General features: G+C 41.7%; 1 protein-coding gene and 1 pseudogene across 1 annotated transcript in view; both read right to left on the minus strand.

The window, feature by feature from the left end:
• Window positions 1-24,437, minus strand: part of Appbp2 (amyloid beta precursor protein binding protein 2) — a 56,192-nt gene that overhangs the window by 28,380 nt on the left and 3,375 nt on the right. The window contains exons 2-4 of the mRNA XM_059271412.1: window positions 4,429-4,517; window positions 3,102-3,253; window positions 2,037-2,160 (exon numbers count right to left, since the gene is read on the minus strand). Of these exons, the coding sequence (XP_059127395.1) occupies window positions 2,037-2,160; window positions 3,102-3,253; window positions 4,429-4,517 (365 nt within the window). The remainder of the gene's footprint in view (window positions 1-2,036; window positions 2,161-3,101; window positions 3,254-4,428; window positions 4,518-24,437) is intronic.
• Window positions 21,762-22,385, minus strand: LOC131917528 (proteasome subunit beta type-3-like; annotated as a pseudogene).

A 24,437-nucleotide genomic window follows, 5' to 3' on the forward strand; every position in this document is an offset into this window, starting at 1 on the left:
AAGTTCTCAGCAATCCCACTACCTCTGCCTCCTGAGTGCTGGGATTACAAACCATATCTAGTTTCTGAGTTCAATGAATGTAGTCCTTTCCTCCCTTTCCAATACAATGCTATTTATTTCTTTTTCTTGTCTATTTTGGCTAAAAATTCTAATATAATGCTATTTCCAGTAGAGACATCTTTTTCTTGATTCAGTGTGTCACCAAGCTAATTGTTTTTCTCTCCACTTCCCTAACTCCTCCTTGCTGTACCACCTCCTGTTTGGTTCTTTTTCTTTCAGACAGTGTCTCGCTATGTAGCTAAAGCTAGTGTTACAGGCATACACTACCACGCCCTGGAGGTCTGTCATAAATGGTCTCTGGCAGAGCAAGGAGGTTCTCTTCTAGTCCTAGCTGTGTGTGTGTGTGTGTGTGTGTGTGTGTGTGCGCGCGCGCTGCGCGCGGGCGCGGGTGTTTATTAAGAAAGGATAGCAGATTTTGTCAAATACTTTTCAACATCCACTAAAAATATCATACGTTTTGTTCAGTCTATTATTGTGGTATATTATATTGCTTTATTTTCATATGTCAAAATACTCTTGCATTCTTGGTTTAAAATCTCACTTAGGTATTATTTTAGATTTGATGTTAATATTTTGTTGAGGATTTTTGCATCAATATTTAAGGGGTACTGGTCTACAATTAATTATCTTTTCTTGGGATATCCTCCCTGGGTTTTCATCAATGTAACTTCATAAAATGAGTTGGGAAAGGACTCTTCAATATTCTAGGAGGAGTATGGGATGGACCAGTGCTAACTCTTTAAATGCTTGGCACATTTTATCAGCAAAGTCTTCTAGTCCTTTATTTTCTTTGTTAGAAGGTTTGTGACTACTTTTTGTAATCTCTGTTTGTTATGGGTCTGCTGAGATTTTTAATTTCTTCTACTATCATTTGGGTAATTGTTCATTTCTAGAAATTTGTTGCTTTAATCTAGATTTTACAACTGATGATGTATAACTTTTCATAAGATTCCCTTATGATTTTTTTTTTTTTTTAAAGTTTCTAGGTCAGCAGTCATGTCTCAATTCTGATTTCTGACTATGGTTATCTGCATCTTCTTTCTGTTTTTCAATTAGTTTACTTTAAGCTAAGAAAGGGATCACTATGAGGTGTAGGGGACAGTCCGCTCTCTTTCTGAGCCATTGCTGCTCCTTTTGCCTGATGACAGAGCCTGAGCTTGCTCAAGCACTGACAACCTTTGCAGAAGACTGAGAAGCAAGCTGTGACTAATTTCAACAAGTAGTAGAGTAGGGATGCCATTCCCCTTGCCAGTGACTCACTCAGGTTACCAAAGGTCCTAGCTCTAACTTGTAAGGCTCACAGGGAGATCTGCTAGTACACATTAGAACCCTGGGTCTTGATGGATTTGAAATGTTTTCCTTTATCCTGAAAATCAGTAAGGGATACTATTTTCTCTCAAACACTGAGATACCACTATTTTCTTTCTTTCTTTTTTTTTTATTTATTTTTCTTTTTTCTCTTTTTTTTAAAAGAGATTTTCTATTCATTTTACATACCAACCACAGATTCCCCTGTCCTCCCTCCTCCCACTATTTTCTTTTAGCTTATTTTTATTTATCTTTGGATTTCAAGTAATTAAACTACATGAGATCCATGTTCTCTTTAAATTCAGGTTCAAGCTGTTTCCTGCCCAACAGTTCAAGAAGGTTATTTTATTAAAAAACAAAATAGGCTGGGCACGATGTTGCACCCTGTAATCTCAGCACTTGGGAGGCGGAGGCAGAAAGATCTCTGTGAGTTTGAGGCCAGCCTGGTCTACAGAGCAAGATCCTGTCTCCACACACGCACAAATCTAGAACAGGTTCATAACATTTTGGAGATGGGAGGTTGGACTACTGAAACCATGACATGATTATCATCATCTAAGAAATTTACTCAATTGTTGGGAGTATACCCAGAACTCTGAGCCCAAACCACTAACACCAAGTACTTACATCTAAGTACCACCTAACCATAGGATCTGCTCCAAGCTCACCTCACACAACACTCCACTGCTCGAAACCAGTGAAGCATCTCATCATGTAGAGTACACAACTGAAGACAGGACAGGAAGACCTTCTCAGCATCACTGTACCAGCCAGCGTCGGAGAGGAAGCCACCTGAAGAACAGACAGTCAGTAACGTCACCTGACTCAGTAAACTGTTTGAGAGCTACAATCAATGACATGTTTATAGTAAAACACCTAGAGAAAACACTCCGTAATATTAACATCTTATGCTTAACTTTTTTTTTCCCCCTTCTTTTTTCTTTTTTGGTTTTTCAAGACAGGGTTTCTCTGTGTAACAGCCCTGGGTGTCCTAGAACTCACTATGTAGACAAGGCTGGCCTCGAACTCAGAGATCCACCTGCCTCTGCCTCCCAAGTGCTGGGATTAAAGGCGTGTGCCACTACAGCCCAGCTTATGTTTAACTTTAAAAAGTTTGATCCCCAGCACAGAAAGAGGGAATAATAATTTGAGTAAGTAATTGCCTGAAACATACTTTTAACTCTGTACAGTTGTGAAAACTATTCAAGTTACAAAATTATCGCAGTATATATTATAAGCCTTTCCAGAATATTTTTAAAGTGGTTTCTGCTATCTTTACAAAATATCTCCACAAAATTAACTACTTTTGAAAATCAATAACAAAAACAAGGCCCTAAAAACATTTAGTCTCATGCCACAGCATACAGTAAGCAGTTAAAGAATTTGGTGACAGCATGTCACAGCAGTAAGACTTGCTTTGAGATCACAGAGACACAGGATTCTAAACATAGCTCACTAAAAGCTATGAGCTGATCCACTTACTCAACTTCTTTAAGTTTACTTCTGCATATGTAAGTAAATGCTACCATTGCTGTCACTGTGCTGGAATGCCATGAGAATTCAGGAAGACACCACCTAGATGCTGAAGTTGAGTAGGCCACACCTAGGTAAGACAGCTGCTCACAATCTGCCTGTGCAGACTGTGGGAACTCTTGAAGGAACCCTTATCGTTAGAAGGTTTAACTCCAAGGCCATTACAGAATAAAACACTCCTCTACTTTGCCATTACTCACCTAAAACAAAGCCAACCTGGATGGCCTTCTCCTTTACTGCAGCATCTGATTCTGCTATGTAGGAGCACCGTCTACTGAATGAATAGGCCAGGACAGAAGCAACTTTAACACCATGATCCATCAAAGCCTGAAAACAATGATGAAGCAAATGTCTGAAAGACAAGAGAAAGGTGATTCTGGAGAGGTAACTGATTTTGCCCCTTTAGAGCTAGCTGCTCCTCTATTAAATATAATACCATTGTTTTTTCCAAAACAAGATAAGGTGAGGCTAAGTCTGTAACCTGATGGTACTGAAGGATGGGACTAGCTTTAAAAATTACATATGCTCCAATAATACAAAGACAACAGGGAGATGGCTCAGCACTTGCCACACAAGCCGAGTTTGGATCTTAAAACACACACAAAAGCTGGACACAGCAGCAAAAGCAACAGCAATCCCAGGGCAACTCTACAGGGAGATGGGAAGCACAAATAAGAGACTTGCTAGACGCTCACAGGTTGGCTAGCCTGGCATATGCAGCAGTGAACACTAAGAGAGACACTGTCTCAAGTAAGGTGTAAGGCGAGAACCAACATCCAAAGCCAGACTGGGCTATATGAGACCTTGACTCAAAACAAAACCAAACTATCAAATCCCTCACTAAGAGCTTTATATGTATTTATAAAGTAACAGTATGTCCTGTAACCTTTTCCCATTATATAAAGTATAACTATTATCATTTTGTTCTTCAAGGCTTTTCATTGAGTTATAATTCCCATGCCATAGAATTTGCTATCATAGTATTAAGTGGCCTTTCATCTACTCATAAACTTTAATGGTGAAACATTCCAGAAATGTCTACTACTGTTGGCTGATATTAAGTGTACTTAATATCATTGAATTATATCTCATTTATCATTTTACGTGTATGAGAAGTGTTTTGCCGACATATATGTCTATGTACCACATGTAGGCTTGTTGTCCTTGAAGGCCAGAAGAGGGTGTTGTACCCCCTGAAACGAGTTTCATATAGGCGCTGTCCTATAGGGGCTAGGAATTGTATCTGAGTGCTCTGGGAGAGTAGGCAGTCCTCTTAACCACTGAACCATCCCTCCAGTCCCTGAGTTATATATTTTGAAATGGTTTAAGTGGCAGATTTTATGGTATATATGTCTTAGTACTCCTTTTTTCTTTTGAGACCTTGTCTCCTATCTGCAATTCAAGCACTCATGAAGTAGATGGAGGATCAGAAGTTTAGCAAGTTCAAGGCCATCTTGGGTCACGAGACTCAGAAGGAAGGACAGACGGATGAAAGCAGGAACATAGTATACATACACACAAATTTACCTTTTGTCCAAAGCTCTCAAAACTTTAGCAAAAACTTCCAATTCACAGAATTCACTGCCCAGTTGACATAAGCGTCCCTGCTGGTAAAGCTGTAATAATAAATAATAAAGAAAGAAAAATCATTATTTGGAACTTTTTAATTTAACTTCCTACTCTGTGATTTAAAAACAAAACAAAACTGGATTTAGAAGAGGATTTAATGATTGATTTTAAGTATGAATACATAGAAATATCAGAAAAGAGGCTTACAAAAAGAAAACCGTAATGATCAAATTTCTACAACTCATAAAGACTTTAACAATTGTACATAAATGTTCAGAATTGGTACTGTGAAATAGAATAGCACCTGGAACATGCTCAAGTACCAAGAAATGGTATATAACTATGTATTTTATCATATATACATGCCCATTATTTAAGAAACTTAAATGTTTCTTTTAATATTTTATAATTATTTATTTATGTGTACATGTGTGTTTGTCCGTATATGTGCATGTATCTAAGATTAGGGCCATCCCCTGAATCTGGAGTTACAAGCAGTTGTAAGCTGCCTGATGTGGGTGCTGGGAATTAAACTCGGGTCCACTGCAAGAACAATACATGTTCTTAACCACTGAGCCATCTCTCCAGCCCCATTTCTTTATTCCTTAAACAAAACTGGATAATTTGAAGTTATCAAAGTAACAGCAAAGACAGTGTCTAGAAAATATCTTGTTGATAAGCTCCATTGGGGACCTTCAGCCCATCTCAAATATTCAGCTTAGTTCTGCATATATTTCACAAGCACTAACATTATACAGTACATCTATCTATAGGTCCAAGATGACAGGGATTCATATATTTCTGACTTATTTGAACTGGCTGGTTTTTTGTTTTGTTTTGTTTTGGTTTTGTTTTGGTTTTTCCAGACAAGGTTTCTCTGTGTATATCTCACTCTATAGACCAGGTTGACTTCAAACTCATTGAGATCTGCCTGCTTCTGCCTCTCAAGTACTGGGATTAAAAGCATGTATCACCACTACCCGGCAGGAACTGATACTTTTTAAAAGAACAATTTAGGAGCCAGGCAGTAGCTGCACACACCTTTAATCCCAGCACTCAAAAGGCAGAGGTAGTCAGATCTGAGTTTGAGGCAGCCCTGGTCTACAGGGCAAGTTCCAGGATAGCAAGGGCTACACAGAGAGACTCTTGTCTCAAAAAAAAAAAAATAAATAAATAAAATAAAAAAAAAATAAAACAAGCAAACAAGAAAAGAACAATTTAGGGACTGCCAAGATGGTTTCTTGGGTAAAGGAGTTTTGTAGCTTAGCCTGATGACTAGAGCTCAATCACAAGGACGCACAGGGTGGAAGGAGAGAACCAATTCCTCCAACCGTCTTCTGATCTCCACATACATGCACAAATATAGAAAGTTTAATTAATTAATGACATGTTAAAAAACAAATATGGAGAAGGGCTGGAGAGATGGCTCATCAGTTAGGAGACTGACTGCTCTTTAGATGACTTGGGTTCAATTCCCAGCACTCACATGGTGGCTCATAACTGTAACTCCAACTCCAGAGGATACAACACATTCTTCTGGCTTCCTTGGGCACCAAACATATGGTACAGAGATACACAAGCAGTCAAAGCACTCATACATAAAATAAATGAATGAAACTTAAAAAAAAAAAAAAAATCCAGACTCTCTGTCTTGAAAACCAACAACAAGATCAACAAAAGAAAAAGTTACAGATGACTCTATATAACCACACTTTCTGCAGGAGCAACTGGATCACAAACATTCAGGCAGGGAAGCTATACGGTACACTGAATACACATACTTTTCCCTTACCATTATTTTATATATCATAAAACCTATTTATAGCCGGGTGGCGGTGGTGGCACACGCCTTTAATCCCAGCACTCGGGAGGCAGAGGCAGGCGGATCTCTGTGAGTTCGAGGCCAGCCTGGTCTACAAAGCGAGTTCCACGAAAGGCGCAAAGCTACACAGAGAAACCCTGTCTCGAAAAAACAAACAAACAAACAAAAAAAAAAAATCCAGTTTTAAAGTTTTTCCTGACCTCAATTTCACCAAATGTTTTTGAATGTATGTATGCTATACAGCACCTTTAATGACAAAAATTTTGTTATTGTAGTTCACTCTGTATTACAGCCACTTAACACTAACTCAATTGATGACATTAGTTGCAAAAAAAGAGGAAGGTAGCTTACTCAGTGCAGAAAAGCACACTACAAACTCAGCATACTCTTGAGCATAAGATCATTAGTCACACAAAGGCCAGATTAAATTAGGTACACACACAGCTCAGTGATAGAAAACTTACAGCATAGACCAAACCCTGGGTTCTATCTCTAACGTGAGAGAGGAAAAGAAAAGTGTGGTGTGTGAAGTGTGTGAAGTGTGTGTGTGTGTGTGTGTGTGTGTGTGTGTGTGGTTTCTGCAGACCCAACAACAACTGCTAGCAAGAGACCACATGTTGAGGAAGGGGAACAGAACCATGTTCTTCATGGAATGAAGATATTTAAATTAATACTAAAACCTGTTCATAAGGGACCAGGTGGTGGTGGTGCACGCCTTTAATCCCAGCACTCGGGAGGCAGAGGCAGGCGGATCTTTGTGAGTTCAAGGCCAGCCTGGGCTACAGAGCAAGATCCAGAAAAGGCGCAAAACTACACAGAGAAACCCTGTCTCGAAAAACCAAAAAAAAAAAAAAAAAAAAAAAAACCTGTTCATAAGGAAAGAACTGCTAATTTTGGAAATTGCTTTTCTTTTCTTTCTTTCAAGGTTTATTTATGTACTTTACGTATATGGGTGTTTTGCCTGTATGTACATTTGCACACCAGAAGGCATTGGATCCCATGGGGACTACAGATATAGATGGTTGTAAGCCACCATGTGGTTGCTGGGAATTGAACTCAGGACCTCTGGAAGAACAGCCAGTGCTCTTAAGCGCTGAACTATCCCTCCAGCCCCTGGGATTTTTCTACTACAGAAAAATTCACTAGTACCAAACAGTTATACTTACTTGACAATTTGCCATTACAGAATAATGCAGGAGAAATAAAGCTGAGAATGTATAACCAAATTCCGATTTTGTGGACAAAATCAGGTAAAGCAGAACCAAAAATGTACTAACCAAGATACTCAGACATTCCCCCAAAACACTAAGAAAAACAATCTTAACTTCCAATGGCTCAGGGGGTAAAAGCATTTGCCATGCAAGCATGAGGATCTCAGTTTGAATGCCCGGTCTGCAATCCCAAGACTCTATGAAGAAGAGGGAGGAAGGTGGAGACAGGAGAATAGCATACACAGTCGAAGAACAAGATGGGAGGACTGACATCCAAGGTTATCCTCAGACCTTTACACTCACACTGTAACAAGTGTGCCATGGTACATGTGCATACACAAACATACACTCGCACATAGAAGCTCTGAGACGCACACAGAAGCATGCATGCACACACATACGCACACACTTTGTACACATGCTCTCCCAAACCCTTGCCAAAATGACTGACTCACCACTATCAACCTGAAGGCTTATAATTTTTTATAAAATAGATAACATGAAACAAGTTAAAAAACCATTTTGTCTGTACTTGCCAGTCAAATAAAAAGGAGTTCAACTGCATGTGTTGTTCAATTCTTAATATCCCTAACTAAAAATTGGTATAACCTACTAAATGGAGTTTGAATAAAATTTAGGGGCGGTGCTTCCTTAAGATATGGATTAAACTGGGCAATGGTGGTGCATGCCTAGCTCTGTGACTTCGAGGCCAGCCTGGTCTATACAGAGAAATCCTGTCTCCAAAAAAAAAAAAAAAAAAAAAAAAAAAATACAGTTTGAACCTGCTCTGTCACAAACAACAGCTGTTTCCATACTGAGACACTTACCTTTTCTAGATAAAATGGATTCATATTTAAATTACCAGACACAGGTAATGATTTAACAGTACCATTCAAGTTTGTTTCACCCTTAAATTTATCCCCAAATAAAAATTAATATAGTTGACAGGCCAAAGGGGGGGGGGGTTGGAGATACCAACTTGAGATAAAAATCGTATCTAATCCCTAAATATTTAAAAAAAATTTTTTCATTTTATTCATAATTATTGTGAGTGTGTAAATGCAGGCACCATGCGTGGAAGAGTACAACTTTCAGGAACCATTCTCTCTTCAGGTTCTAGAGACTGAACTCCAGGCTTTCATGGAAGGCTTTTTTTTACCCACCAAGCTATCTCAACAACCCCAAATTTTTAAATGTTAAAAAGCTAAATCATAAATAAAGGGCAGATTTTGGAAAAAAAAAAAAAAAAAAGCTAAATCGGCGCTGGGGAGATAACTCAGCAGGGAAGTGTTAGCCAATACAAGCATGAAGACCTAAGCTCTAACTCCAGAACCCCTGTGAAAAAGAGAGACATGATGTAGTGTTTATAATCCAAGTGCTGGGAGATAGGGACAGGAGGATCCCTTGGAACTCACAGGCTAGCCCAGTTCATCTGGCCTGCTTAGGGAGCTCCAGGCCAGTGAAGAGACTCTCAAAACAGATCTCTGGCCTCTACACTTTGTGCACATACATGTAACCTGCACACATGAACACACAAAAATAAGAATATTAAAAGTGACCTGGTAACATTGACTTTGTAACCAATATATCACAGGCAAAAATATCAAGGATAAATATTCACACAAAACTCTAAAATGTGCCAGGTGGTGGAAACGGTGCACGCCTTTATTTCCAGCACTCGGGAGGCAGAGGCAGGCGGATCTCTGTGAGTTCGAGGCCAGCCTGGTCTACAAAGTGAGTTCCAGGAAAGGCACAAAACTACAGAGAAACCCTGTCTGGGGGAGGCGGGGACAAACTATTCAGTAAGTTCTGGGTCAATTTGGGCTACAGTGTAAAACCCCATCTCAAGAAACAAAAACAAAAATCTAAAATGTTCATGAATATAAAATACTACAAAAATAAACGAAAACAACCTGTAACACTAATTATTAACATATTTTTTTTCTTTCTTTTTTCTTTTGTTTTTAGAGACAATGTTTCTCTGTGTATAGTGCTGGCTATCCTCAAACTCACTCTGTAGACCAGGCTGTCCTCAAACTCAGAGATTCACCCACCTCTGCCTCCTGAATGCTGGAACTTAAGTCGTGCGCCACCACCGCCTGGCTATACATTTGTAATAGTATATGCACAAGAGTTAGTTACGAGGTCATCTAATAAAAAGATGAACTGGGGAGCCTGACAGATGCAGCCTGGAAGAAGCAGGAGTCCAGCAGGTGAGCCCTGCAGCCATGATATGATGGGCCATAGGTGTTGGGGTGAGGGTGGGTCAGCCACTAGCAGAGGTAGAGGGCAGAGGCAGGCATTAGTTAGGGGACATGGGTGGAGGCATGGGAGCCTTGAACATACTAGTTTCCTGACACTCGGGAGTGAGGCTGGGCTGACAGTGGGAAGGTGACTATGGTGGTAGTCACCCTATGCAGTGCTCCTAAGAGGTGGTTCAGCTCAGAAATCCAAGTGAGTGACAATGGCTCATTTGGAACCATGTACCAGGCACAGCTGGCAGGCACAAGGGAACTTGTGCTCATCAACAAGGGTCTTTGGAATAAAAGGTTCAAGAACCAGTAGCTAATGATTATGTTCACGATGCACCACTGCCATAGTATGAGGCCAAGGCACTTTTTCTACTTCAGTGGAAGAAGGGAAGATCTCAGGGTATCCAGGAATGTGTGGACTGCTCCACTGATTCCTTCTCTTTTCCTGCCTGCCTTTCCCACGAGCTCCAGTCCTTCTCTCACTGTTCTCTGCACACCTTCCTAGCCTCTGCTGTCCTTTTCTTCACATCTCTCCTTCGCTCTCCAGAAAGATGAGCTGCACTTAAATCTGGTGCTGAACACATGGCTAGGACAGTGTACCTGGTGGCCCACCATTTCGCCAAAGCTGAGCAGACCATTCTATCATCTAGGTTAAGGTGCACACACCAGTTCTAGAGCTTGGCTACATCAGTTTCACAGGCCATATCACCGTATCAGCCCCAGAATCTTAGTGGATCCCAACACTACTATCTCCCTACAAAATCCAGTGTTTCCTGCATTTGTTTTTGGTAATACTACTCTCCAGAGCTCCTCTTTGGGGTCACGGATGAAACCTTGTCTACAAACATGTGGTCGGTAGGTTGAATGCTGGGTGAACACTGCCCTCTCCTTGGACAGCTCATCTTCCCCAAGGACAGTGGGTGAACTAGCTTGTAGAGATGATGGTACCCAGGAATAAATCTGGAAGATGAACCCCAACTACACAGATTCAAGTTCTCCCACAAAGCTCATGCCTGCACAGAGATGTCCAAATCTCAGATGCCACTTCTGAAGCTGGAACCCTGCTGGATCCCACACCTGATTGAAGGCTCGCTCTCCTTACTAGAGGCCTAGGTCCACAGCTTCTTAGATGAACTGTAGTGTCTGAGGATCCAGCTCCTTAGCAAATGCTTGCTTCTCCAACCCCTTTTCAATTCCAGTCCCAGTGACTTACCATCCACCATTCCAGCAATGCAACCAACTCTCACCCTTCCTCACTTGAGGTGTTGGGGGAAATATGACAGGATGATACAACATGACTGTTAGCCTCATTATCCTCATTTCACAAACCCAGAGCAGCCCAGATTGACAAGGTGCCCAAAGTCATTCCTACCCACACTTTTTCTCAGGGCCCCACTGGACTACCGTCCACATCCATTTAGGAGTCCCAAATGGGCCTGGAAATGGGGGCCTATATTCCATCAAGCTCCTGCCCCAGCTAGGCCCCAAGAACAAAGGGTAGAGGTAAATGAATTCTTACCTCCCATTCTTACCAACCTCTAAGTCCTCCCTCAGCAGCTTCAACTCTGCAGTGGACTTTTTTTTTTTTTTTTTTTTTTTTTCCCCGAGACAGGGTTTCTCTGTGTAGCTTTTGCGCCTTTCCTGGAACTCACTTGGCTGGCCTCGAACTCACAGAGATCCGCCTGGCTCTGCCTCCCGAGTGCTGGGATTAAAGGCGTGCGCCACCACCGCCCGGCTTGCAGTGGACTTTTAAAGAAAACCTAACTAGACGTGGACAGGGAAGAAAACTGAGGGCAGAGGGATGGAAACATAAGGACCTTCGCTGCCCACTAGGCTCCTCCTGTTCTCCCAAGGTCTCAATCTCCTCCAGCCACCCTGTAGCCCTTGTAAATAGATTTTTTTTTTTTTTTAATGTAAGTACCCTGTGTTTCTGGCCTTTTCTTTCAAGGCTTCCTCACTTTCTTCTCATTCTGGAGGACCCAGGAGTAGGCAGCATCCCTGGTGCTTTAGTTTCCAAAGTAAGGTATAGATATTTGTTAGATAAATTATTAGTCTAAAAAAAAAGGATGAACTGCCTGATTAAGAGGGGATTTTTGAGCCAGATGGCAGTGGCCCAAACCTTTGATCCCACCACTCAGGAGACAGAGGCCGACTGGTGTACAAAGTGTATTCCAGGACAGCCAGAGCTACAGAAAAACCCTATCTCAACAACAACAACACCCCAAAAAGAGAAGGAATTTTTGGTTTTTGTTGCATTTTGAGACAAGGTTTCATATAGCCCAGGTTGGTGTTGAACTCACTATGCAGCAATTTGTGATCCTCCGGCCTCCAATCTTGTGAATTACAAGTGTTCACCATCACAGTCAGTTTAATGAGTAAGTTTTTTTTCTTTTTTTTTTTGGGGGGGGGGGGTTAGGGTTTCTCTGTGTAGCCCTGGCTGTCCTAGAACTTGCTTTGTAGACCAGGCTAGTCTCTAACACAGAGATCCACCTACCTGCCTCTGCCTCCCTAGTGGTAGGATTAAAGGCTTGTGGCACCACCTCCCAGCTTTACGATCAAGTTTTTTAAGAGCAAAGGTTTCCAGGAACCAAAGTAAAACATCTTATAATAAAACTGAAGACAACTATTGTCAGGACAATGCAAGCCAGCTCCAAGCCCAGAAAACTTGGGCAGTTCAGAAAGGAACAAAAGCCTTCCTTAGTCCCCATGATTCTGAACTGGCACAGCAGCTCCCCAAGTGAATTAAAAATTAACCACAATCTGAAAGGAACCGTTTAGTCTTAATATCAAATTAGCATAAAAATCAATGTATAATTTCTAACAAAAATATGGAAATTTTAGTAAACGATATAAAAGAAATTGAGTGCAAGGCTGGGTGTGGTGACATACATCTTTAATCCCAGCACTCAAGAGGCAGCAGAGGCAGGCAGATATCTGGCCTATATAGTGAGCCACATAGGGAGACCATATCTCAAAGAGAAGAAAATAAAGGAACAAAGTCCAAAACTACTATATGTTGCTCAAATCTTAGATGGTCTTTTTAATAAAAACCCAGAGCCAGGTATTAGGGTGAAAGCTGAAACATCAGAGAAGCAGAGCAAGTCACAGCCACCACCTATCACCTAACCAACTCCACGAATTCTCTGACTGAAATCCTCAATCTTCACCTGAATGGGTCTCAGCTGAACTGCTTTAGTTCCTATTTCCACACGCCTTATATACCTTTCTCTGCCCTGCTGTCACTTCCTGGGATTAAAGGCATGTGTGCTTCCCAGTACTGGGATTAAAGTTAGTGTGTGCCTCCAATGTCTAGACTCTATGTCTAATCTAGTGGCTGGCTCTGTCCTCTGATCCTCAAGGCAAGCTTTATTAGGGTACCCAATATATCACCACAAATATATAGGGAAAAAATATGGGAAAAAAAACCCACAGAAATAATCAATTAAAGCAATTGCATAAGCATACACAAATACACAGAAACTCATCTATCCTGTTTGTTTGGAACTAATGAAACAGTAAAAATAAACCAAAACACCCAGGCGGTGGTGGCGCAAGCCTTTAGTCCCAATGCTTGGGAGGCAGAGGAAGGTGCCTCTGAGTTCAAGGCCAGCCTGGTCTACAGACGGAGTTTCAGGACAGCCAGGGCTGTTACACAGAGAAACCCTGTCTCGAAAAAAAATAAAATAAAAAACCTCAGAAACAAGTTAAATAACCAAGGGGCTTATCATCAAGAAAAATCTTCCATAATACACAAAAAGTAAATAAGTTCTCCCCAAGTTGGGAGTAATATCATTTCATTTGTGTTTAAATATATATGCATACATAAAAGTTTGAAATGACAGTCAATAAAAAGCTGGTATCTCTCTACGAAGGAGAAGACTGCTAAGGAAGAGGGTGCCGTTTTCTTCAGAGATGCAACCTGAGAAAACCACAGCCTAATGGCACAAGTAGTCAGCGCTAATGGAATGGAGACAATGAGGGTGAATACAACACAACACATCGTGTGTGTACATAAATCTGTCAAAAATACATTAAAAAAGGTTACCCAGCTGCGGTAAAGGAGCCACATTTCCAAATCTCCACTTCCACCATTACCTTCTTTGACTCCCGTTACTTAACAGTTCGGCAGAACTGGTCTCTCCACTACCCTTCAAACAGTAAACAGGAACTGGGCATAGTGAGTTAGAAGCCAGCTAGACTTATCTAGTAAGACCCTGTTCCCAAAAAAAAAAAAAAAAAAAAAAAGGAAATTGGCAGGCAGCCTTGGTGGCACATACCTGTAATCCCAGCACCTAAAAGGGCAGAGGCAGGAGGGCTGCCATGAGTTTGAAGCCAGCCTAGTCTACACAGGAAGTTCCTGGCCAGTTAGTTGGAATTATATAGTGAGACGCCAGCTAACTCAAAACCAACAAAACCACCTAAATATGCCATTCCCATTTAAAATCTCCCTTATACTTGCACTCCCTATGCATTCAGAACATACCCAAAATCCTGGATGTAACCACCTCCTGAAAGTCATCTATCTGCCCTCACCTTTCTTGCCTTTGGCCCAGTCCCTACAGTCCCACCACCTTAGCTCTCTCTCATTTCTGACTTTTGGATATATAAGCCACTGCCCCACACTAAGCACAAGTACCAGAACTCTTTGGTTAACTTATCACTCAAGTTGTCTCTACTAAGCTGAGTGGTGGTAGAGATCTCTGTGAATTCAAGGCCAGCCTGGTCTACAGAGTGAGATCCAGGACAGGCACCAAAGCTACACAGAGAAACCATGTCTTGAAAAAACAAAACAAAATTTGTCTCTACTAACATGTTACTTCCTCATGGAGATCTTTCAGACTTCTCAATTTAAATTCCATTTATTATATTTTTCCCATGATACAGTGTGCTTTCTTCCAGAAGGAGACTCAAGACACATGCATTAACCTAAAAGGCATCTGTCTGTTAACCATTACTCCATTACACTCTGCAATCTAGGAAGTGGCTTCAGTCACTACTATATCCCCAATCTTTAGCACAATGCCTGGTACTAGACACGCATTTAAATTTTTGGAATGAATAATGCAAATTGGTAGTTACCCTAACCTTTGGATGGAACTTGGAACTCAGAAGAAACAAACTGAAGACAGTCTCTACTCCGTAGTTTATAATTAGCCAACCAAGTATTCAGTATTGTTATGCTGTTATTATTTATTCACAGTCCAGAAGTTGGTGAATATGATACTAAGGAAAACCCTCTAATTTTACACATAGATAAGTCGCCCCAACCATGTTATGAACACGTTATGAGAAACTTCTAACAATTAATCTTATATACTTAACTTTTCACAGTACCTTTTTAAAAAGTTTGTAAGTATTTGGCTTTATTGTTCTATTTTTTTTAAACAGAATTTATTTGATTAATTTTGGTTTTTTGAGACAGGGTTTCTCTGTGCAGCCCTGGCTGTCCTGGAACTCACTCTGTAGACCAGGCTGGCCTCAAACTCAAATATATACACCTGCTCCTGCCTCCCAAGTGCTGGGATTAAAGGTGTGTGCCCTACTTCCAATCCTTTCCAATCCTCTTTAAAAAAAAAAAAATTTGTATTAATTTTTGAGAATGTCATACAATGTATTTTGGTCATATTCAATCCTGCCTCCCCAACTCTTTCCAGATCCAGCTTCCTTCACCACTAACACAACTTTGTACATATGTGTGTAACAATTTGTGTTACACATATTCTCTTGGTTGTAGGGCCATCCACTGGTGCTTAGGTTAGTTTCCTAGGGCCACATCCTTAAAAGAAAATCGACTCTTTCTCTCCCAGTGGCTATCAGTTGCCAACAGCTCCTCAGGTAGGGGTGGGACTTCATGTCCACCTCCTCACTCCAGGCTGGTATTTTGTCTAGCTTGAAGTAGGACTTACCTGTCATGCTGTCACAACTGCCATGAGTTCAAAAATGTAACTGCCCTGCTGTTTCATTGTGATCATCTATAATCTCTGACACTTCCAGTCTTTTTAGTTCCTTACTCTACAATGAACTATGAGCCTTGGGAGGAGGGAGTATGAGCTGAGCATTCCAGTCTTAGTCTCTGTACCTTGTCCAGTTGTAGGTCTCTGTTAACTGCCATAGGTGATTTAAGCAACTTTTTTAGGGCAAAGTGCTAGTAGCTGGTATAACAGCAACCTCACTTTTCTACTTAGGAGACTGACAAAAATGGAAAATTTTAGAACAAATTCTGAATATGGTTGCTTTAATTTATAGATAAAAATAGGTATTTCCTATTTTAACATCAGATCAAGGCAGATTCATTTCATAAACCTCAGAGCACTGAGTTGTATCTTCATGGTTTTGATAGCAAAGACCAAAATGCTGTAACAGGAGCATTCCAGTTATTTTCACTAATTTTTGGTGCTGGGGATCAAACCCTTGGTGTTGCACATGCTAACTGTGTACTCTACCCCAGCCCCACTTCCATTAACTCAATAAATCTCTGAATATTTGAATAAGGCACTGCTGTGGGAGGTTCTGTATGCTGTGAATGTGTTGCTCTGATTGGTTGATAAATAAAAAGTTGACTGGCCAGTAGCCAGGCAGGAAGTATAGTCGGGATAAGCAGACAAGGAGAATTCTGGGAAGAGGAAGAAGGCTGAGTCAGGAGACACCAGCCCACTGTCCAGGGAGCAGCATGTAATGGCACACAGGTAAAGCCACAGAACATATGGTGACATATAGATTAACAGAAATGGGCTAAGTTTAAGTGTAAAAGCTAGTCAGTGGTAGGCCTGAGCTAATGGCAGAACAGTTTTAATTAATATAAGCTTCTGTGTGTGTGTTTACTTGGGTCTGAGCGGCTGTGGACTGGGTGGGACATAGGAAAATTTTAGCTACAAGGCACTATGCTAGTTTGGAGAAAATAGTGGTGACTCCCCCACACACACACCCTACAGCTCTATAAAGAAGTATTCTCTGATCTAAAATTAATCATTATCTATCAGAGAAGAAAAACAATCCTCACAGATTTAGGAAGGTAGCTAAAGAAGTTTAAAAAGAGCCGGGGGATGGTGGTGGTGGTGGTGGCGGTGGTGGTGGCGGTGGCGGTGGCGGCGGCAGATGCCTTTAATCCCAGCACTCCGGAGGCAGAGGCAGGCAGACCTTTGTGAGTTCAAGGTCAGCCTGGTCTAGAGTGAGATCCAGGGATGTGGTGATATTGTGTCCCCCAGTATATTGTGTACCCTAATAAACTTACCTGGGGTCAGAGGACAGAACAGCCACTAGATAGACATAGAGGACAGAAAATGGTGGCGCACACCCCTTTAATCCTAGCCTTCCAGAGGCAGAGATCCTCCTGGATCTCTGTGAGTTCAAGGACACATGCCTTTAATCTCCCCCCATTCTTTTTTCCCTTTTTTGAGATAAGGTTTCACTATGCAGGTCTAGGAGGACGGATGGACACGGGGGGACACACATACACACACACACACACACACACACACACACACACACACACACACACACACACGGCTAATAAAAGAGACCCTTCCCCCAAAGCAAGGTGAAGCAGGGCATAGTGGTACATTCCTTTACTCAGGAGGCAGAGGCAGGCACATCTCTGTATGAGTTCAAGGCCAGCCTGGCCTACATAGTAAGACCCTGTCTGAAACAACCAACAAAAGGACCAAGGTACACAGCTCCTGAGAAACAATACCCAAGCTTGACCTCTGGCTTTCCACATACACACCTGCACTGCACACACTACAATCACACTCACATACAAAACCAAACAAATCTGGTATGAACCATGAAATTCATGAAGTCTCCACAGAGACAAATATAAAAGTACCCCCCAGTGGGGGGATAGTGACATTTCATATAGCAACCACTGAAATTCCAGACTAGAAAATTCTGTTCACAATACAACATAATCCATTTCTTTAAAACAACAATAACAACAACACACACAAAAAAGGAGGAAAGAAAGAAATGAAAAGAAAAAAAGAAAAAAAAACTGAATTTACAGCCAAAGTAACACTTAAGAAAGATATCTACTCTAAGGAGATTGCTCAGTGGATAAGAGTACTTGCTACCCAAGCAAGAGGACCTAAATTCAAATCCCCATCATCAATGTGAAAGACTGGGCATGGCCACACGTGAGTATAATTCCAGCACTTGGGGAGCACAGACAGGAATGCCACTGGAACTTGCTGGCTAACAGCCTAGCTCCAGGTCTAGTAAGAAACTTTCTCTCAAGATCAGGCAAAGTGATAAAGTAGGGCCCACAATGTCTTCTCTGATCTTGGTATACACGTGTGCAAGGGCAGATACATTACACATTACATACATTCAACACAGGCACACAAAAAGATATTTTCCAGGACCACTGAAAAGAGCTGGGGATTTAGCTCAGTTAATATAGTACTTGGCAACCCTGTGGGTAGTGCTGCATGTCTATAATCCCAGTACATGGGAGACAGAAGGATCAGAACAGTTATTCTTAACCACTTAGGAAGTTTAAGGCCACCCTGGACTATATGAGATCCTGAGTCCAAAAAAGGGAACTTAATGGTAGTGGGACTCAGGGTCCTGACTGAAACAAGTAAACTGAAATTAGACATGCATTATACTAGAATGTTAGTTACTAAAATATCACAGGTGAAGCACTCTGAAGGCAGAGGCAGAATGATCTCTGCAAGTTGAAGCCAGCTTGGTCTACAGAGATAGTTCTAGGATAGCCAAGGCTACCAAAGAAACCCTGCCTGGAAAAACCAAAAAAGAAACAATCGAAAACAAACAAACAAACAAACAAACAAAAAACAGGATCTCACTGTTTGAATTAGGCTACCTATGATGTTGGTCTTTAATTTCTTTCTTTTTTTTTTTTTTTTTTTTTTTTTTTTTTTTTTTTTTTGGTTTTTCAAGACTCCATGTAGTTTTGGTGCCTTTCCTGGCCTCGAACTAAGAGATCCGCCTGGCTTTGCCTCCAAAGTGCTGAGATTAAAGGCGTGTGCCACCATAGCCCAGTGGTCTTTAATTTCTTGACCCTCCTGTCTTAGCCTCCTAACTGCTGGAATTACAGGCACATGCTACCAAACCAGATTATAAGAAACAGTAACTCTGTGTTAGCAAGATGTTTCAGTAAGCAAGGGCTTGCTGCCAAGGCTTAGGACCTGAGTTTGATCCCTAGAACCCACATGGTGGGGGAAGAGAACCAACTCCTGCAGGTTTTCTCTGATATCTACATGTGCATACACACAATAAAAAAAGTGTATGTATATACATATACATAAGAAATGATGACTTTTAGAGCTGTGTAGGAGACAAACACAGGTCTACCCATCACTCTATTCTATTTTTGTATGTGTTTCATTTAACATGAAAGGTTTGGTGGGGGTTTTTTTTGGTTTTTTTTTTTTTTTTTTTTTGGTTTTTCAAGACAGGATTTCTCTGTGTAGCTTTAGAGCCTGTCCTGGAACTCGCTTTGTAGACCAGGCTGGCCTCGAACTCACAGAGATCCACCTGCCTCTGCCTCTCGAGTGCTGGAATTAAAGGCGTGTACCACCACCGCCCAGCATGATTTGTTTATTTTTATGGTGCTGTGGATCTAGCTAACAAGGACCTCAACATGCTAGGCAAGCCCTCTACCTCCAGCAGGGAAAAGGAGCTGAAGAGGTGGTTCAACAGTCAGAAGCACACACAGCTCTTCCAGAGGACACACGTTTATTTACAACCACAAGCTTCCTTCCAGACTCCAAGTGTAACTGCCCAGGCTCGCCCCCTCCCCCTCCACTTTTAAAAGTAAAATAAAGGCCGGGCAATATGGCTCAGCAGGTAAAGATACTTTTCACCAAACCTGACAAACTGAATTTGATCCCTGGAGCTCAGGGAGGAAAGACAAACGACTACTCTAAGTTGTTCCACTCTGGCTTTCACACAAATGCCATGGCATAAGTAAAAATGCACACCTGCATAAACATACTCTCTCTAAAATAAAAGTAAAACAAATTATTTAAAAAACAAAAACCAAGCATGGTAGTATGCCTACCATTTAGGAGGAAGAGGCTAGAAGATCTTGAGTTTCAGGCTACATGAGACCTTGTCTCAACATCAGAGGGGTGGGAAGAAAAGGGAAGTGTTGGGGAACAGAGGAAGGAAGGAAATGGATGCTGGGGAGTTAGCTCAGTCAATCAATAAAGTGCTTGCTTGCTCTGTAAGCTGAAGGCCAGAGTTAAGTCTCCAGCATCATGTAAAAGGATGGCACCCTCCTGTATACTTATGACCCCAACACCTGACGGTGGAGACATCAAGATCCCTGAGACACACTGGTCAGCCGGTCTTGCCAATGAGACACTGTCTCAAAAGAAATAGATGGTAATCTAGAAGATGGTACCCAAGGATCTTCTCTTGCCTTCACACACAGGTGTACATAAAGCATAAGTTTTAAAACATTAAAAATGATATGTCAACCGGGTGACGGTACACACCTTTAATCCCAGCACTTGGGAGGCAGAGGCAGGTGGATCTCTGAATTTGAGGCCAGCCTAGTCTATAGAGTGAGCTCCAGGACAATACAGAGAAACCCTGTCTCGAAAACCCAAAACAAAAACCAAAAATAACAAATATAAATTTGAACTCCCACAAACATTGTAGTAGTTTCTATTGTTTAATATTCTTTTTTCTTCTTTTAGGGTTTTATTTTTACTGGGTGTGTGCAGGTACACAAGCCTCTGCGGTAGATACATACAGGACACATTCAATCTTGAATGTTGTTCCTCAGGAACAATGACCGCCTCAGTTTTTCTGAGGCAGGGTCCTACAGTGGCCTGAAGCTCACCAACTAGGCTAGGCTGGCTGGCCAGGGAGTCCAATGGAGCCTGCCTGCCGAATCTGACAACTGAATTCAAGTCCTCATGCTTTTTCTTCCAGGCTTTTTGTTTCATACTTCGAGAAGTCTTCTCCGTGCCAAGATGGCACTGCAGTGTTGGCAAGAAGGGCAACTTTTACTTTTTGTTTCTATTTATGTGATAGTTTTAAAATTTTTAAATTACATTTAAAAATTCTTTAATCAATAAATTTCAGTCATTTCTCCATGTAAGAGGCAGACCTGATAATTTATTCTGTTGATTCTAATAGGTGTATTTAAAATTTTAATTCATAGAGTTAATTTTGGTACATGATCTGATGTAGTGGTCTAACTTATATAACAAACAGCCAGTTATTTAAATAAAGCATCCCAAAAATCTTTTCCAATTTGATTTTAGGTTTTTCGAGACAGGGTTTCTCTGTGTAGCTTTGCGCCTTTCCTGGAACTCATTTGGTAGCCCAGGCTGGCCTCGAACTCAGAGATCCGCCTGGCTCTGCCTCCCGAGTGCTGGGATTAAAGGCGTGCGCCACCACCGCCCGGCTCCAATTTGATTTTAAATACAGCACTGTCTGTCTGTCTGTCTCCCCCTCCCCCTTTTTTTTGCTTTTTCAATATAGTGTTTCACTCTGTAGACCAGGCTGGCCTCAAACTCACAGAGATCAGCCTGCCTCTGCCTCCCCAGCCCTGGGATTAAAGGTGTAAACCGCCACCACCACACCACACCACCCCCTATAACTTCATTATGTAAAGAAACTTCAAATTGTTTTAGTTTCTTTCCGGGCTGTCTATTATACTCAACATTCCATCTCACTCTCCTGTCACTGTGCCAGTGTCAGTGTATTAATGTATAGCTTTCTAATACACCCAGCTATCTTAAAATGCACCTCTCTCAACCACAGTGTTGCAAATTTTTCTTGTTTCTTTCATTTTCCCCAGAAAAAAATTTAAGAAAGACAATTTGAGCTGGGCAGTGGTGGCACACACCTGTAATCCCAGTACTCTGGAGGCAGAGGCAGGCGGATCTCTGTGAGTTCAAGACCAGCCTGGTCTACAAAGTGAGTTCCAGGACAGCCAGGTCTGTTACACATAGAAACCCTGTCTCAAAAAACCAAAAGACCGAAAAGCAATTTTATTACAAAGAAAACTGGGATCAGGGCACAGGGTTAGTCCATGTGGGTCTTCAGTGTCCTGATGGTGATCTTGTCATTTTCAACGATGTCAACAATGATGCTCATTCATGCCTAATACGGCATCCTGGAGGCCCATAGCATTCAGTATGGCTTGGGAAATGGTTTCAGACAGGTGTTCTGGATCCATGTTGGGCTGCCAGAAGAGACTTGAACATCCCATACATTTGTTCAGAGCAGGTACTACTGACTATAATGTAATCAGTCACCATGGACAGACAATGAGGTCTAGAGAACAAATGGTGTGCTTAAAGGTCTTTGGATCCAACCCAGTGATGACAGGCTCTACAGAGTAGGGACCAAACTGCTTCTCATGAATAGGCTGGCCACCATGCATGAGGATATAAGACTTGATCTGCTGACCTTCCTTCAAGTTATACAGGTTCAGCTGGAACTTGAGGCTCTGGGCAACTGTCCGGATGTCAGTGACCAGCCCAGCCAGGCCTATATAGAGTCTGTGACCCATAGGAAAAATTTGTGCAAGTTCATGGACACCATCTGAACCTGGATTCCCAAAAAGCATGTCTGCTGCTCAATGGCCACACAGTTCTTTCCCTTTGTGGCCATGACAGCCTCTCCATTACAGGACATAATAGACATGAATGTGCTGTAGTAGGACTCCACTTCCCCGGATAATTTAATGCTTCCTACACTAAGTAAAATCTTTTTTTGGTTTTTCTAGACAGGGTTTCTCTATGAAGCAGTCCTGGCTATCCTGGAACTCACTCTGTAGACTAGGTTAGCCTCGAACTCACACAGACGGCTTGCCTTTGCCTCTCGAGCTCTGGGATTAAAGGAGTGTGCCACCATCAGCTAACATCTTAATTAGTTAACTAATGAATTTTGAGAAAGAGCCTACCACTGTAGCCCAGGCTAGCCCTGAACTCTGAAATGTTCCTCCTGTCTCCTCCACCTCCCTAGTCCTATAATTATAGCCTGAGCCACCAAGTTTAGCTTCAATTTATTTTCTAACTTTTTGCTTTTTTGTTGTTGAGACAGAGTCTCCATATGCAAGCCCTGAATTTGTGATCTCCCTGTCTCAGATCCTCAAATACTAGGATTATAAGCATGCATTATGACACCCAGTTTTATTATCAATCTGTACACTGTTTTACAATTTTTCAGCATGTTCTATCCATTTCTATGACAAAATAATTCTATCCTTGGGAAAAAATATTGGGAATCAAAGCCATTTATTTTGTAGGCTATCAATTTTTATGTAACCATCTACTTACTACTTACTGCCTATATTCATTCATGTATTTTAGCCAGTTTTTCCTACCACAGACTTCAGTAACTATTTCCACCTTCTGCTTAGCTTTCCCACAAAAATCTCAGACTACTCCTTACCCTGAGCGAGTTCTCTTAGCTCCTAATTCACCTGTCTCATTTGTAGTTATGGCTGCTCTGTAGACCAAGCTGGCCTACAACTCACAGAAATCCACCTGCTTCTGCCTCCCAAGTGCTGCGATTAAAATGGCTTGCACACAGAGGAACAACCAGCTGACCCTAACTCTCCATGCTTCCCAGATCAAAAAGGTCCCAAGTCTCTCTGAGCCCCTCCCTGTATCTTCCTGTGCCCCTCTATCTGGGTCCTCTAAAATCTCTATGGTTAATTCCGTTCAGCCAATTGCTGACTCTGCCCTCTGATTCAAAGTAAACATTATTATCACTCTCAGAGTCAGTGCAAACAAATATCCTTCAATACCAAGACCCAAACTGGGTTAGCCAACACTCAGGGTCTGAGATGACCTCTGTCTTTTATCCCTGATACAGGTGATGTCTGCATCTCAGACCACTGGTGAGAGAGTTTGGTCATTTTTGTTTTGTTTTGTTTTGTTTTTTCGAGACAAGGTTTCTCTGTGTAGTTTTGGTGCCTGGCCTGGATCTCGCTCTGTAGACCAGGTTGGCCTCAAACTCACAGAGATCCTCCTGCCTCTGCTTCCCGAGTGCTGGGATTAAAGGCATGCGCACCACTGCCCGGTGAGTTTGATGATTTCATGTCCTGATACCATTGGCTAATCCTCCCAACAGGAGGGAGAAAGTTCAGAAAATATCAATTATTGCTGGGCTAACTATCTTTGATAGAATAAAGTTTCTCCCTGGTCTTGTCTAGGCAACCACACTATTGGGATTTCCTGTAGCATCTGTCCTGTCTGGGAGGACACTAATTAGTGGAACTCCTTATCCTCTGGCTCTTACACTCTTGCTGCCCCCTCTTTCACGATGCTCCTCAAGCCTTGTAGATGCAGCTGTTTGGGTTGGGCACTCCAGTTACTTATTCTCTGTGATACCTTAAAACACTAGACCTTACCTTCAAGTCCTGGGAGGCAACCAAAGAGAGTGACAATAGCCTGTATTGTTTTGGTAGTTTCTTGGCCTGGAACTCACAATTTAGACCAAAATGGCCTGCCTCTGCTTCCAAAGCACTAGGATCAAAAAACGTGTTCCACCCTTCCTGGCCTTTTTTTTTTTTTTTTTTTAAAGAAGGTTTTGTGTAGCTCAGGCTGGCCTCCAACTGTCCATTACCTTGAACTCTTGATCGTCCTACCTCTACATCCTGAGTCTGGAATTATAGGCCTGTGCAGTCACACCTAGTTTAGTGGGTACTGATGAGGAAACTCAGGGCTTCATACATGATTGGAAAGTCTA

The sequence above is a fragment of the Peromyscus eremicus genome, chromosome 8a (assembly GCF_949786415.1).
Source record: "Peromyscus eremicus chromosome 8a, PerEre_H2_v1, whole genome shotgun sequence".
Taxonomy (NCBI): domain Eukaryota; kingdom Metazoa; phylum Chordata; class Mammalia; order Rodentia; family Cricetidae; genus Peromyscus; species Peromyscus eremicus.